This window comes from Buteo buteo, chromosome 28 (genome assembly GCF_964188355.1).
Source record: "Buteo buteo chromosome 28, bButBut1.hap1.1, whole genome shotgun sequence".
NCBI lineage: Eukaryota > Metazoa > Chordata > Aves > Accipitriformes > Accipitridae > Buteo > Buteo buteo.
The window spans coordinates 6844771-6861891 of NC_134198.1; the positions used below are offsets into that span (position 1 = coordinate 6844771).

The following is a 17121-nucleotide window of genomic DNA, read 5'->3' on the forward strand; positions in this document are numbered from 1 at the left end:
GTGAAAAACTAGCTTTTCATCGTGCAAGAAGTAGTAATGTGCTGGGGTCCTGAGTAGGTGTAATTCACATGAACTGCAAGGAATACAATAGGTCAAAAGAATAAGTATGTCGGGGTGGGGGGAGGGAAGTGACACAACAGATTTAGTTAAACAGCAAACGAGGCTAGTTAGATTTTGAGCCATGGACTATAGGGCAAATTTCTAGTCAAATAAGTCTGCGGGTCAAAGCACATCACCTTAACATCCACAGAGATATGGTCCAAGTTTAAGCTATAAATATAGTAACACTCATCACTATTTTATCTACTAGAGTCTATGCATTGCAAGAGCCAGATAAATGAAAACCAGAAGCTGATTAGCAGATACTTGATTGTTATTTTTTTAATCACGATTTTCCAGAATGATTTTCCACCTTCATAGCATCTTCCACCAAAGGATAGTATCTTTACATACAAATTATTTACATACAAATTCACAAACAATTCACAGTCATACTTATTTTAGCAAATGCAGGCACATATGGGCCAGAAGCTAACAACAATACTAAATATAAGGCAACGAGGCTGATCTTACAAAGCAGGAATCATACATATGGTATATTCTCACAAAGTAAACTGCTTGGCACTCAAAAGTATCTACCTTAAAGGGCCAATAGAGAAGGTCAAAACAAATGGAAATTTTAAACCCACTGCTCCAAAAAATAATGTATTTCACACCTGATACTTAGAAAATATTTACATGAGTGTTTACAAACTTTTCCTCTCAACTAAATCGATAGCAACTTCATCTTACAGAGAAATACACCAGGTAGTTACAGTATTGCCATAGTTGCATTATCCCAGTTGACTCTTACTGTTTTCTGTATTTAAACAACGGAAATGCTTTAGTTTAAATACATTTAGATATTGCATAATCTTTTTAACTTAAACTTAACTCTAAATGCAATACCATATTGCTTGCTATTTTTAACAATACATTGCTCATGTGGTTTTGACATACACAGTGGATATCCAACTCATTACACATTAGAATTATGTTTGAGAGAAATGTGACAATGTAGAATATTTTTTTTCTTTCCAACAAAACAACCTGACATATTCAAAATGCACAGACAAAAATACTAATTTGGCAGGAGAAATGTAAGGAAAACTGGAAGGAGACAACTTCATTTTACAACAACAACTACATTTTTCCATTTAAAAAAATCATCTAAATCCTTCAGCAAGTCTTTCTCTAATGTAAATAACATAAATTGTGATTCCACAACAAAAAGTATAGAAAGAATTTAATGCAGTGTGTTCGGAGACAACGTATTCCCCGTGACATTTTTACTAGTAGTAAGGTCTCAGGCCTAGCAAAAAAAAAAAATATAGCTTCTGGAAAAGTAGTCAACAAATAGGCTCACAAGGGCTCTTTATTTTTATAAGAAACAAAATAATATAGGGGCTTCTTCCTTTCCCTAGCTTAAAGTATTATAACTTGTTTGCCCAAGTTCTTGGCGGAATAGCCTGCTACAAATGAGACACACAGGTCTTAATTTAGAACTGTGGTGCAGAAGTCACAAAACATTCACTCTTTCCAATTACTAACTAATCTAATGCTAAAAGCATGCAAATTGAGATCCCCAGCCATATGACAAAGCCTCACAGGACATGAGGTTCCATAAGTAGGAGGGTAAAAGCATGCCCTTTTACTATAAATAATGATTAACTTGATAGTTGTTATGCTGCTAGTGAATACCAGAAGGTCACAACTTATTTGCTTATAGCTTGGGGAACAGAAAGAATATTCACATGAGCTCACAGGCTTAGGTACAGTAATCCTAATAATAAAGTTAGAAGAAACTGCCACAGAATAATTACAACTGCTGTTATGCATAATGGAATAGAACATTCAATAATGTTTGCTGCTGAAACAAGTGTGCTTTGTCAGAGATCGCTGGTCAGGCTACTTGCTATAATCCTTGGTATTGAACTGTTTGCAATAGAACTTGCATATAAAGTTGCACATACATTGTCATCTTCCATCTCACTTGAAAACAGCCCATTTGATTTAATGAATTTACATATTTATAAATCCAGGGTGTCCCTTTTCCACATCATTATGTATGAAGAGTTCGTAATACCAGACAAGCAATGAAACTCAATAGAAAAAAAAACATAAATGGATATCAAAATGTCCATATGATAACAAATATTTTAAAGTATACAACCAGCATTACAAGAGGAGTCACCAAAAAATCCACAACAGCCAATTAAGAAATCATATTACCAGTTATTTGTGTCACTTAGATTCAAAGCTGTAAACAGATTACAACTCACTTGAAACCCACTATTAACGAAATGCTAGATGAGCACATCAATCTGTAAAATCCTAAGCAACAAAACTACCCCACGTGAGGATTAAAAAAACCCAGTCATTCTGGAAAGAAAAAAGAAGGTAATGAAACAATTAAAAAAATGTTAAAATTATAAACTGCAACAGTTCATTGTTATTCCCTATAGGTTATAGCTAATACTCATATACACTGAAGTCAGCACAAGTGAAAGAATTATGACAGGCTGAAAGCACCGTAGAAACACAGAATCAGCTTGAGACAATGAAATGCATGAAGTCTGTCTTAATTGATTGGGAATAAATCAGAAAAACTGTATTTTCATTAGAACCTTTATTCAGCATGCTTGCCAGGGTGTCAAAAAGTATTACCATCGTCAGTAACTATGAAGCAGCAATAAGGCTGGTCCAAAACAATAACGGAAAGTGAGGGGGGAGAGAGAGCACACCACAGAGAACAAGAGTAGGAGAGCAAGCGTGACACAGAGAAATTTATTCCTTGCTTCTTGTCAGAACTTTTAATTTCAGGCTCAGCAGGAGCCATAATGATGAGTACACAAAGCCAGCTAGATGTTTTAGAGGTCTATTACAAACAAATTCTTAGGAATCGTACCATGATATCTTCCAATTGACATAGTAAGGTGTCATTGGAAGCATGTGATTGATAGATATATAACTACATGCTGCCTGAACGTCACTCTCCCTCATACCCATAGCTTTCAGATACATTCAACATAGATTACTCTTCAGAGAACACAGTAAATAGAATTGCAACGCGATGACCAATACTCCTTCAAGCTACTTTGCAAGAGAGGGATATATGCCTCATAATTATGTCCCTGTCAGACTTAGTTAGGTGTCTAATAAATCTTGGCAAGGAAATTAGTATCTTATTAAAAGCACTAGGAAGTATTTTTGTAGTCTGAAAAACATCCATATGCACAGAAGTTTAAAACAAACTTCTATTTCAGTGCTATAGTCCAGAATAAAACCAGAGAGAGAATTTTACAGACACTGAGATGTCAGTAAAATTAGAAATGTCAGCTTTCAAGCTACCCATACTTCCATCAACAGAGGGAATATTTAGTCAACAGACACATCAAGGGAAAAATTTTTATTTTAATCACCCAGTGAATACATATTGCCTTCCCTAGCCACTACAAAGAATGCATATCCTTCTTCGTCAGGTTGAATAATCTGAGCAAATAACTGCAGTGTTTTTCAAATCTTCCATGGATAAACCACGGTTAACTATATGCCCTTCAAGTCAGTACAGAGACAACACTCCAGAACAATATCAGAGCTCCTAACTACAATACTCCCTAACACTTGAGACTGACTTCAAAGGAAACAGAACTGAAGTCTTGACCAGAGGGGCTCAACAGACTTGTGAAGTACGGAAATCTAGAAAATTTCTTTCCAGCTACTGAGCTAAAACTATCCAAACAAGAATGGATATCAAAGAGAACATTATGTTGGAGACAGAAAAGACCAAACAACGAAAGGCAATGTGGCATGCTAAAAAAACAATGCCTCAAAAATTAAATGCTCAGGTCATGCTTACTAGTGTGTGGGGGGAGTACAAACAAACAAACAACACAAATGCCAAAACCATAACATCCAAGATGCACCTGCACCTTGAATGTTGCATATGTGGCTCTGGATCCCCACAGAGGCAAAAAGTGGGGAGATGGAAAATGGGGGAGTTGTATTCATCTGGATAATTTGCACTTGTCTAGATGCTGTGTTATATATTTGAATTCTTCCTGTCTGAAGATAGTAAAAAGAGAATGAAACTATTTTTCCCAGTTTCCAACTCCTCTCCTCCTTTCTACAGCAAACTTCTGGCTCTCCAAATTAAAGCCCTGAGATTCTCCTACCTTTGATCAGTTATCAATTACTTTCAGAATAACATAAATGAAAAGGGCAAAGGTAACTGATGTTACACCTAACTTCTGGTCTTGGACTGTAGAATTACTGGAGTATGATGATTTTACTTTGGTCCCTGCTCCTGAGGTGAGAGCTGCCTTCTAGACCAGCTGAGGTTCCTTGACAGAGATTAAACACCAGATTACAGACTGCCACAAAAAGCACAATGCCACCTTGCCATTCCCTCCTCCCCACCGCATACTTTTTATAGCATTAAACACATCAGCCAAGCTCAGGTCCTAGCCCAAGTTTTGTCTGCATGAATGCTGCACAATTTAAACTCCAGCAGCTGGTCTCGATTGTTGTGAAACCTCTCTTCAAGGTTCTGAGCTTACTCAGATAACCAGAAAAGAGGGCTTAGCATCCGAGAATCGAATCCTTAGTCTCTGTTAGTTGGAATGTTGCAACGTTGGAACAAAGTAAGTTATAGTTATCCATGGTGATGCACAGCAAGACACAGTGCACATGATTTAAAATGCAAAGTAACAATACAAAAATTGGCTAACTACATTACAACATTATTTTTCAAGTCCCAGTAACAGAGGAAACAAAGTAGCTGGTGACAATCATGAGTATTTATTTACCTTCTAAATGTTACACAGCCTATTTATATTTATCTGCTTACACTGTATAAACATTCAGTATTACCAAAGTAAAAACAGTGAACTGATACTTATGTCCTGACAAGCATACGTATTAATATTAGGTTCACGCCATTTTCAGTATTCTTCACTGAAATGGTGCCATACTTGTTCATTAGTAAGAGCAAGTATAGCAAGAACTGGTTTGCCTTACAATTACAATGATACAGCTACTAAAAATTAATAAAGCCTCTTTGTGAGTCATCAATTCAATCCCAAGAGACAAAGCGTAGTGCTCAAAAAACAAATCTTTAAATGACTAGGAAGATACCAAAAAATACTACAATGTGGTCATTTAATAACAACTGAAAAAAAGATTTTTTTTTCCATCTTGCTATTGTCAATGGACAGTCACTTTTTAATTTCCTGACAGACAAAAGGTATTTCCAGCAATACCTGCATTGATGCTCCTTCTACTCTTGCTACACAGGCAACTCTATCCAGGAAAGTCACGGTTACTGGAACAGCAACAAAGAAACCTTTAAAAAAGGCTTTAATGTATCTCTTCCCCAAACCTCGAGCCTGTGCCATAATCTGAAAAATATGAAGAAAATGGAAAAAAAAGTTGTTATAAAACAAATTTTAAGTAACAAAAGCATTGTAGCAATCCAATAAGGAGAAATTAAGAATAAATTAATTATATTATCTGTTAGGGTCTCCCAATATCCACAGTGGAAAAAAAAAAATGAATGTGCACATGAGAATGAAAAAGAACAGAAATCTTTATCAGAATTTTAAAGTCTACTCTACAGAACAGAGCTCAATACTTGACATTTACCCTTTAGCTAATTTGACCATTTCTTGTGATCCTGTGCTAGCAGAAGTACTTGATAAAAATGACTCAATGGTAACAGTTCAGCTAAGCAAGAAGCAAGCTTTCATAACCAGAGAAAATCTAATTATGTATTTCTAAAAAATAAAAAACTATCAACTAAATTGAAATAAACAATTATAGACCATTCCGTTAGAGCTTACAACCAAAATTCTGTAAATAATTTTCTCTCCATACACTGGCAATCATTAATTTGTGACGCCCAAAGACAGACTGTGTTATTTAAGGAAAAGATGACTATTTGCAACACATTACCATTTCTTTATTAAACATCTTCACACATAAAAATGTACAAACGCATCATTTCCACACTTGTGGTAACCGCAAACATGTAAAATCAATTCAAATTGTCACGTACATCATAGGGACACACAGTGACTCCTTGTTCACTACTACATCAGAACGTTAAAAGCATATTGGCAGAGTAGGCAGCTAAGTAATGACACATGGGACTATTCCACTCCAACTCAACATTTATTATGCTATCTCCCATCTATTTATTTAGCCCTGAACCAGTGAACATTCTTGAAAAATACCTACAAAGTACACTGAAACATAAGTTGTTTGATCATATTAGTTATACTGCTGAAAAGCAAGCTGAATATCCAGGTACTGCTGCAAAGGCACAAGACTATTTTACGTAACTGCAGCTTCATTATAAGAAATGCTGCCCTTCACCTATTGGCAAATCCAATTTAAACTTTTGTTTAAATCCCTGGTAGACCACACAAAAGATCAGTTTGTGGAGTCCCTGCTCCCTCTATCACAACCTAACTCCAACAGACAGTAATAGAAGGAGAAAACAGACTATACCCCGAACTTTTGAGTCTTTCGATATGTTTATATTCCAGAACACAGAATTATTTTTCAACCAAAATAATGGAAAACATACATGCATGCAGTTTTATTCAATCCTCTTAAAAACAGAATATTTAGAATTTCACAATATAATCATTTTTTCTTCGTTGCATTTTCAGAAATATGGAAGTGATGAACTCTTTATATGCAAAATACAAATTCAAATCACCCTAATTAAATAATACTGAAAGCAGTATTTCTGTGACAGATAAGGCCTCTTAATTCCATAAAGCATTACACTTAAGAGAGGAAACCCAGTTCTACAAAGTAAGCCATCAGCATATTCTTAACTAAAATTCTTTATAGATATTAATAGCTTTGCAATGACATGATCTGTCTTCTAAAAGACAGGAACATCTTTACTGTTACTTCTGACACTCACCTTCACAAGGTTTTAAATCTCTTTTACTTTTTTTTTTTTTAAGTGGAAATACTTCACCATCATCTATAACTCTTGCTCATAACATAAGTTTAACTAGTAAAAAGTCTAAATGTCCTCAATGCTTGTAATTCAACTGTATCTTTTTTCTGCACGTTTCATGAAAACATTTTCAATTTGCATCAACAGCTTTCACAAAGAATTTGAAATATGTTGTGAAACAGAACAAAACCCTCATCAATTCAAGACAAATGTTAAAATGCTTTACTTTCAGCTTATCATTTAAGAACTCATTATTGGAATCAATCCACCAAAAGAAGCTATTGCCTCAATTGGCACAGATTTACCTTTCAAATTATTCCACATAAAAAACAGAACCTCTAAAAATCAGGTTTATCTGCCATTTAACAAACTATACCATTTTGTACACCTTAACACCCTTCTCTCAACCTATTGATTCTGAACTTTGCCTCTCAAGTTTTCTGGCTAGAATTCTGCGCCTCTGCTATGAGGTCTGGCTTATCTCAGACCTCCTCCACTCTAACAGCAATGTCAGCTTCAAAACACAATTATGAGACCTTGCCCACAAACATATCCACCATGTTGTCTACAGTCACAGCGCAAGCTGAAAGACTGCCTGACAGATGTATCACAATATGACTGATTTAGGAAATTTTTTTAAAAACTCTTAAGAAATTAGACAAATTTACTTGCTTTTTAAATTCCTCATAGTCAAACCTATTTTTAATTAATATGAAGCATGAATGTTCATCCCATCCCTTCTACTAAATCCACTGCCAGATCTTGTTATAAACTTCTTGCAAAAGCCCCATGCTGGTATCTACAGAAAAATCTAGTATCTGAAGAAAAGTAATTGGTCAGACAATCCACAGGAGACCAACCATATGCTCCTGGAACTACAAGCTAATTAATAGTGACACAGAATCTAGCAGGCAGGTTAAAACAGTTAAGACAAAATGCTACATTCTCAGTACATGATTTGGCCATGGCAACGCTGGGAGTATTAAGCAGCTGTGGACAAAGCTGTGAGTTCAGGTCCTACTTTGGTGGTTTTGGACACAGGCAGTATTACAGTATTACAAGGCGCTGAATGAATAAAGATGAGGGGAAAAACACCAACAGCACCCCCACAAGCAATACATGTGCAAAGCCACCAAAGCCAACAGCAGCTGTTGCGCTGAAGCACTTCTCCACTTGCCCTGAAATATTTTTTTTCTTTCCTCCCTCCCTACCATCCCTCCACTAGGCAACTGATCAAACCACTGGTTTTATCCTCCATCCACACCAAGATGAATCCTTCATTTCCAGTCAGACGCTGCATTCTGAAAGCTTCCTGGGTGCCCACCTCCCACAGCTTTTCCCCAGGACACGAACTGAGCAGGCCTGTAGATCAGTCTACGGTAGAAGCCCTTCTTCCCAAAAGATAGTAAACATATGCACACACATTTTAAACAGTTTCAGAAGAACAACTTGAAAACAAATCCATCTTTGACCTGAAGTCCTTCCATAAAACAAAACATTTTTAACACAGGGGTAAGAAGTTACTACATGTCAGTATCTCACTGAACAGCGTGAACATTTTTGCCAGCTCTGTTTCATAAGCTTTCCCCTCCAAAAAGCACAGACAAGCATTTGCCACTGGGTAAGTACATGCACACGCAGAGTTGCTATGCAACTGTTGACACAATAGTTCATCATCCAACTGCCAGGAAACGGAAGGTTACCCATCACTCTTTCAGCAAGAGGGGCTTCAAGTTGTCTTGCACTGCCACAGGGGAAGAGCTTGAACATAGGCAGCAGAAAGAGAGTCTGCAGCATTATCTTCTACCAGTAACCGCACACGTGAATGGATAACCCTCAACTGATAAATACTGTTCCATTAAAATGTGCAGTCTTTTCTTTTCTTATACTTAGGTGGTCTCAGGAGAAAAGAAGGGCAAACAGTAATGACATGCATTTACTGCAGTCGCAAGAAAAAATTTAGGGTAGTAAAGGGTGGACGCAACAAAGACCCTACAATTTTTTTTTTTAAAACCAAAGAATTTTCTGGTTGGAGTATTTGTTTAAAAATAAAGAAAACATTAGATAGCTATCACTCCTGGAGATAATATTCTCCTTAGAGATTATAATTTATAACATCAATGTGCTCTAATTAACTATTTTCTTGGAAAACATATTCAATTTGAGAAAATCTGTGAAAACTAATGAAGGAAATGTTGACATAACTTTCTAATATTCCAATTTAATATATTTTTCTCTCTATTATAGAGAAATTTTGAATTTATAGTATGGAAAGTTTATAGTTTATATTCACTTAAAATTTATACTATAGAAATATTAAATATTGTATATTTATAACAGAAACTTATTTTTCTATATCAAATTGATGTATATTTTCAAAAAAAATGCATAAATGTCACATGTTCCTGTCATTTATATATATAAGAATGCTGATGTCCAACGTTCAAAGTGAATTACAAATTTTAGCAAGGTTGTCATTACGATTTCCAAGTCTCTGATCTATTTTATTTTTAGGATGTGAGGTTAAAAAGTTATTTCTAATGCTCCTTTAAATAAACATTTTAATTATTCTTTAAAGAAGAAAATCCTCCAAAATGGCTAGTCAACTCTCAACAGCTTTAAATCTAACCATATAGAATCTGAGGAAGTGTTGGACAGTAACACCCAACAAAAATGTTAAGGGCAAGAAGCTAATTATTTCATAGGTACATGAAGATAAGCTAACAAGTTTGAAAGACAGAACATGACTTCCCAATATATAAACAAGAAAAGATGTTAATCATATATACTATTTTAAAATTGTAAATTAATCCAAGTAATAAATCAGTAAGTAACAGTTGGTCTGAATGCTTTCTAAAAATAAGATCTCTGTGAATTATCAACATTTAATGATACCTCATGGAGCACTCTGGTATGTAATATTCAAAAGATTTCTAAAATATCTGTAGATTTTAAGAGCACCATGTTTCCGGAGTGAGACTCTGAAATCCAGTGTGGTGTCTGGTTTATGCTGACAGCAGGTTTAAATGCACGTCAGTGAAGCAAGCGACGGATTCTTTGCTGAAAAAAATAGTTTCAGCAACACGTATTTCTGGATCTCTGCCCAGTCAGTGACACCTTGAATAAGATCAACAAATCACAACACTTAAAAGATGGCGCAACAAAACCAAACATATAAAACATGGAAAAAAAAAATTAGAGATGCATACACTTTTCAGCATTTGTAAATTACACTTGGTTTAGGAAAAAAAACCACAGAACAATTCAGTAGAACTGAGAAACTTTAAAGCAGCAACCTTGAAAACTTGTTTGAAATGGCAACATGGACAAGAAAAATCCAAGATCAAAAATGCTAGCATATAGCAGGTCAAAGCATTAAGAATTTCATATTGTGCAGCTCGGAGATTAAGGCAGATGGAGCACAGCATTATCTGGACTGAAGTATCTGGTGCACAAAAGGTCCAGGGATTATAATGAGCCTCTTGTGGGTACTACAACATATGGAGCAGAGATGCTATTTAGATAGCTCTCAGTGTATAAAATGTTTATTTTTTTTCTTACACTTGCCTGCACATTAGAAGACACTGTTTATCAAACAGCCTGCAGAAACTCATCAAGTAACATTCAGAAAGCCGCAGGTTACAATATATTTGCAAATCTAGGTACTTAAAAATTACCCACAGAAGTATGATAGGAAAAATAGCTGTAAAAACAAGGCATTAGCAGTCATCCACAAAGGAAATAAAATGGCCCCTGATGTGCTTCTACAAGAAGGCATGTGAGGGAACAGGAAGGAGGGAATTACAACCTATATGCAAAACAACTACCCAGCCAAGACTGCTATGTTAGTTTGAAATGACCTATTTGACCTAGTTCAGACATTAGTAACTATACTATATACAGCACCATAATCCATTGAAATAACCAACTTCTCTGTCAATCACAATAGGCATTTTTCTATAAATCACTGGCATCACGCTAAAATTCAGGCATGAAAGGTTTGAAAACAAGGAAGACTTTCATAACAGAAAATAGCAAAACACATGAATGAGCCCAATTCTCTTGCGTCCTATGAAATATAAAATTGAGCATAATAGCTTTTGTTTTAAGGAAGACTGGTACAACTCAAAGACAGGGTTACACCTGGTCTAACAACCATGAGGTACAGCATGCTGCTCGGTATCAGAATTTCTGTGATTTTTAACATGTGCCTTTTCTACAATCTTTCATGATACCAGGTCAGAGGGAACTACTGTCATGCAGCCTGACCCCCATTTCCCACTTTAGTTGTACATTTCAAAAACTTTTACATTACAGTGATTTTTGTAAGGGTACAAGCATGCAGACTTTTCAGTAGGCTAATTTAATTCATATATATTTATCCAAGTATAGGCTGATGCACACAGATATGATGGTGATGAATGCCACAGAAGAATCAAAACAGGTTAGTCCATGTAAGTTTTCAGTTAAAAATAATCAAAATAGATCAGTCCATTTAAGTTTTCATTTTAAAATATTGTCTAGTTCCAGAATGAGCTCTCATTTAGCCTTCAATACAGACAGCTCCATCCTGGTATTATTCCACCACAGTGGTGACATTTCTATTCCATTAATGCATTTATACTCTACACACAGGTTTTCCTCACAGTATTCCTCCATCGTATTAATCTCCCTGCATCGCCCTGGCTCACAGTCATTAAAGAACACCACTCTATTGCGAGTTTGGAAATGTCACAGATCATGGAAATGACTGTTTTATTACTGAAGCAGCAAACCCTAACCTAATCAGCAGTTTCAGTAACTACACATGTATGCTCTGTAATGCTCTGCTGTTCTGTTTCTCCTAGGTTAGTCATTTTGTCCCGATACCTAGATGCTTTGCTTGTTCCAAATACAAAGCAGTAGATTTTGTTAGCCTCAACTCCATTACATACCGTTTTCTTATGCCTTAGTTTGAATTAAACCAATTACGATTTGCATGTAATAGCTCCCATCACTATGAAATATGCAGAATTTTTTCCAGTATACAATACAGAAAAGCAACAATAAAAATCCAGTTTTGTAATCTTCTCAGAGCTGTAACATACATAGAAGTTCCCAGAAGCAGACAACAATAGATCAACACAATGAACTTTCAGCTTACAAACCACATCAAAACAAAAAAGCTTCAACCACAACAATCAGCAACCTAATCTGTCACAGAATTATTACTGGGAAAAAAAATCAGTTTAATGTGGAGCTGATTCTTCTTTTAATCTAATATTACCACATCCCATCGGTGGGATCTATCTCTTGTCCAAAGGCTCAGTGCACGTGTTGGCTGCAACTGGAAAGAAATTCATATTGCTTATTCTTACAAATTAATGTCGTGTCTCAGGGACGTGAATTTTACCCTCATGGACAATCTTGTATTTCCAAACAAAACATTTCACTCTTCAAATGTAAAGCAAAAGTGGAAGAAAATGCAACTGTAGATGAAAGTTACTCTCAGCAATTAAAGTAACAACTAGTTCAGAATGGAGAGTAATCGGCCACCCCTCAGTTCTGACAAGTTATTCAGGACTCCACTTTACACACGTAAGCAATCAAGAAAAGGAACAGCATTACAATCACTTTTCTACGGGTATTGCAATACAAAAAGAGATCCGTAATTGTTATAAATTAGGTATTTTCAGAGCATTTAAACTTAAGATGTAACGCAAAGTCTTCAAGTACTATCACACAGGTGACTGGCAGAGTACGAGTTGTTCTAACATAAGAGATACAATAATTGTTTTTACTCATGTTTCTGTATTTTCAAAGAAACTAATAATCATTGACATACATTGTACATAAAGGAAAGTACTAAATTACATCAATTTTGGAACACACTTAAGCAAACAACATAACACATACTTAGCTTCTTGCAACTGAAAGTTGTGTGTTGCCTTTCAGCTTAAAGATTCAATGCATGCAAAGTAAGTTAATTTCATAAATGGATTTGAAGTGCCCTTTACAAACAAATACCAGCTGCTGTGATGTTTTGGTCTCAAGTAGACTGCATAACTGAGGTGTTGCTTCCAAACTCACTAAATTTGTAAATTACATCTACAGTAAACAATAGCATAACCCTTGATTTTTAATACATTTGCACATTTATCTAGTCAACTCTCCAGAGTCTTTCAAGTACCACAAAACTGTGATGTTAGTTGTGGTTATCCAGAAGAATCAAGCTTATGCAAAAACAACAACAAAAAAGGGGGAATATTGGGTTTTCAGCAAAATATATAATGTTAGGTATTCATATAACACTCAATAAGCGGCCTAAGAATAACATCATTCGACTCAAAACATGAACATTGTCAGAAACAAACTCTTCTAGAAGTTTTTGCATTTGAATTAAGAACAAGTAAGCTTAGTACAGAACAGGGAATTTTCTTCTGGCCTAATGGAAAATCGAATGAGTACGTACAAGAAACAAGCTTCTCGGCTGTAAATCTTTCAAGTATGCAAGTGTGCACTGAGTATATAAGGACAGAATAATAACTGACAATAATACTTCTTATGGCATGAATAAATAATTCCAAAAGAAAGAGAGAATGTATTTAATATCTGAAACGTATGTTCCATTTTCAGTGTACTTTACAAAAACATCTAGTTCTCCCACAACTACCGCAAAGGCTTTGTGCAATACTTGCTCAAAACAGGGGGGGAATCAGAACTGACTCCCCAACAAAACACTCCCATGAAACCTAGCAGTAAGGCCTGATGAACCAACTACTTATTATCTACTGTTTGTGGCATATTAATAAACTAAATGTAGAAACCAATATGCAAAATTGTGCCTTCGAAAAATAACTTCCTTTATTTCAAAAACTCGGGTTTTATCCTTGAACATTAGAGGTCACTGTAGGACTTTCTAAGAGCATACCTAGTGTACTTTGTAATAACATTCACCACCATATTGATTTTGAGTCTGGGACTTGTGACAACTTCAGCTGCCATATAAATTTCTCAGGTTTGGAGAAATAAAAAACAACTAAGCCATAAGCATAAGGATCCAGGTGTTCCATAAACAGCTGGAATCTGTGGCACACTGGTCAACTTAAAGATCTCAACACAAAATTCCAACTTGGTGAAACCATTTGAATCTTAAAATTATTGTTCAGCATGACCGAAATATTATTCTCGTGGATCTGGATACCACCCACTATTATACCACGTGTATAGCTATTTCCCGTCAATTCCAGGAGTAAATCTATTTTGGCAACAGAACACAACTTACACAGAAGAATCTGTAATTTTAAGAGAAATGAAAGACTCTCAGAAATCTGCCAATCACGGTAGTTAAAAACGTTACATTTTTTACAAAATCCTTGCGGATTCAGGTACGAAGTTGCATATTGGAAAACCCAAACCTAGTTCTAAAGTCTTCTAGAGAAATTATTTCATTTAACCTGAAAATCCCTGACAGGTTTTGTCTTCCAAGCATATTGTGTTGACAAAAAAATGTGTATTTTCCTCCTAACTGAACAGTGAACAAGTACGTGTGATGTACGCTTTTTGGAGAGAAAAAGCAAAAAAAATGTGCTGGTACAAGAAAGTTATCTAGAGAGACGTAAAGCAGCTTTCCTAGATCACCTGTCTCCTTCTTTGACACTCAGTGTACTCAATTAATTCCAGTTCAATGCAACAGCAACGATACAAAAAAATCAATCACAATGGAATACTGGCTAATTAAAAGATACTACGAGGTTAAAGTCTACTTGGTGTTCAGCTGCAGATTTTCTATCTAAGCTCTTCACTGACTTCCAAAAAGATTAGTTTTCTTTAAAAAAGGTAAGAACACCACCGAGACGTGTCTAGGAACTGGCTGAACCTCTTCAGCTTCAAGCGTTGTGGCCTTTATACAGAGAAGCATGAAACTAGGAACAGACTGAAGGGTAAGTACCAGACATGGAAAAGCGGCCGCTTTGAGGTAAGTTATGTCATTATAAACCAAGACAGTAATTTCTTTCTCAGATGTCCAAGATGTAGGGTAACAGGAGAGCCACTCCATCAGGATACCAGAGAAGCGCCTCACGGGACAAATACAAGATCCGACAGAAACTAAGTAAAGCCGTGTTAAACGAGAACTGCACCCAGTCCAGGCCCACGAGCAGTCAAAATGCGAGTGAACGGGGGGGGGGGAGCACGACCACGAAGCCATTCCCAAGCACTCCGCTCCCTCCTCCACAAGCGGAGGCCGTCCCTAACTGCTTCGCTTTACCTTCCTGGCGCGGCCAAGCAGTTCCTCCCGTCAGTCATCACTAAAAAGCCAACGCACTGCGAGCGGGAGCGGTGCTCCACACCGCCGCCTCTCCCGCTCCTCTTTCACCCGACACCCCCCCCCCCCCTCAGCAGCCGCTGGCAGCGAAGGCAGGGCGGGCTCCAAGGACGGCGGAGGGCACGGCAGGGCCCCCCCTCAGCGGCTGAGGGGACACGCGGCCGCCCGCCGCCGCTGCTGCGCCAGGATCGTCCTCCACCGGGCGGCCCCTCTGAGGAGGAGGAGGAGGAGGAGGAGGAGGGGGCCGCCGCCCCGCCCCGGCCCCGTCTCCGCCGCCTCCCGCCCGCCCCGGCCCGCTTACCCCTGTCCTCCCTTCAGGGCGGGGAGGGCCGGTAAGCGCGTCCGCCGCTGGCGGTCACGTGGGCCTAACGGCTGCGTTGGGCGGGAGGCGGCGGGAGGAGGCCGCGGGCGGCGGTGTGAGGAGGCCGCGGGGCCCGCCGGGTTTCCCCCCCCGCCCCGGCCTCCTCCGCCACGGGAACGGCGGCTTGGGGCTGTGAGCCCGCGGCAGAGCTGGCGGCGCGGTGTGAGGGGGTGCCGGGCGGCTGAGGGCTGCGGCGTGCGGGGGTGGGGGGGGGGGTACGGCCCGAGCGGTTGAGTTTACCTTCTGTCAGCCCTGCGGCGGGCTGGGCCCTGGCTGACAAACGGCAGCGTGCTCGGTCTGATCTGGGTTAACCGTCTGCGTTTACAGCTGGCGCAGGAGTCCCCGAAAACCTGAGGCCGTTGGATGGCAGCAGCCGTGGTTCCCTTCGGCGAGGACGGAGATCCAAACGCACAAGGTCCCTACCGTTCTGGATGTGTTTTGGCAAAGGGACAGAAATCAACTGCCTTCAGCGTTCATGTGTAACGCTGGGAGTTCTTACACAGTGTTTCAGTACAAACCAGTTCTGTAAGCTGCACACGTTGTAATCCACACAGAAAAAGGCAGGATTTTTGCTTAGCCGATGAGTTTCCTAGTCCGTACCAGATTTCATCTGGACTGATGGCAGCTGCCTCTGCTGTGCATCAGAACTGGCTGCATTGTACTTCCAGTCCTGCGTTCACAAACGGAGGTTGATTTTTTTTTCCAGTCTAGTGCAAGTGCATATGCTAGGGTTTGTGATTTCACAGTCGAGAGTGGTTGGTTGTTCTATCAGCTGCCATAACAAGTGCCGGTGCCAGTGTAGTCTGAAGCAGGAGGTTTTTCCAGATAGTTCATGTACCTTCAAGACTGGATGGGCAGGTTCACGGAAGAGAAATCCATTAGGGGTTATTATGCACATAGAAACTACCTCGGGCCCTGGGAGGGCTCTCTAACTAGATCCTGGGAGATACTTGTACTAGTCAGGCCGCTGTCAGACACAATGTAAGATGACACCTCTGCCTGACTCTCTGCACTCAGTTATTTGTAATTTATTATTGAAATGTTATTTTTAAGCTCAAATAAAAAATTGTTTATAATTGAAACTATCTTGACTTTGAAGCTCAGTTATGAAACTATGAACACATAGTTGTCTGTAGTCTGACCGTGTCTTTTTACAGAAGTAAAATACTCTTTCTGCAGTTTTTGAGATAGGACTCAACTATCTTAGAAGACAATACCTTAGAGTACTTATTAACAAACTGAATTGGAAGACACACTCTAAGACCATTTTTTAGTACAAGGCTCTTGAATTATGTATGCGTAATCTATATAGAATTTTTCTTGTTAAACACTATTCCAAACACAACACGCCCAGCCTCTTGTCAAATTTGAACCTTTCAGCAATGCTTACAGCTTTTAGTGCTTAAAACAACATTTTCTGAAAAAATAGAATTAGCTTTA

General features: G+C 38.1%; 1 protein-coding gene across 7 annotated transcripts in view; it reads right to left on the bottom strand.

The window, feature by feature from the left end:
- The window catches only part of IMMP2L (inner mitochondrial membrane peptidase subunit 2), a 466489-nt gene extending 450365 nt beyond the window's left edge, over positions 1–16124 (bottom strand). Inside the window, exons 1-2 of one of the 7 annotated variants that reach the window (XR_012654631.1) lie at positions 15264–15420; positions 5301–5438 (exon numbers count right to left, since the gene is read on the bottom strand). Coding sequence is in view for 6 of the 7 variants with exons in the window: in XM_075059111.1 (XP_074915212.1) it covers positions 5301–5435 (135 nt within the window). In the remaining variant the exon portion in view is untranslated. Of the gene's footprint in view, positions 1–5300; positions 5439–15263; positions 15424–15621; positions 15744–15921 lie in introns of those variants that run through there. The other 6 variants (XM_075059111.1, XM_075059110.1, XM_075059109.1 and 3 more) reach the window with 6 other exon arrangements.
- Between the last annotated feature and the right edge of the window lie 997 nt (positions 16125–17121).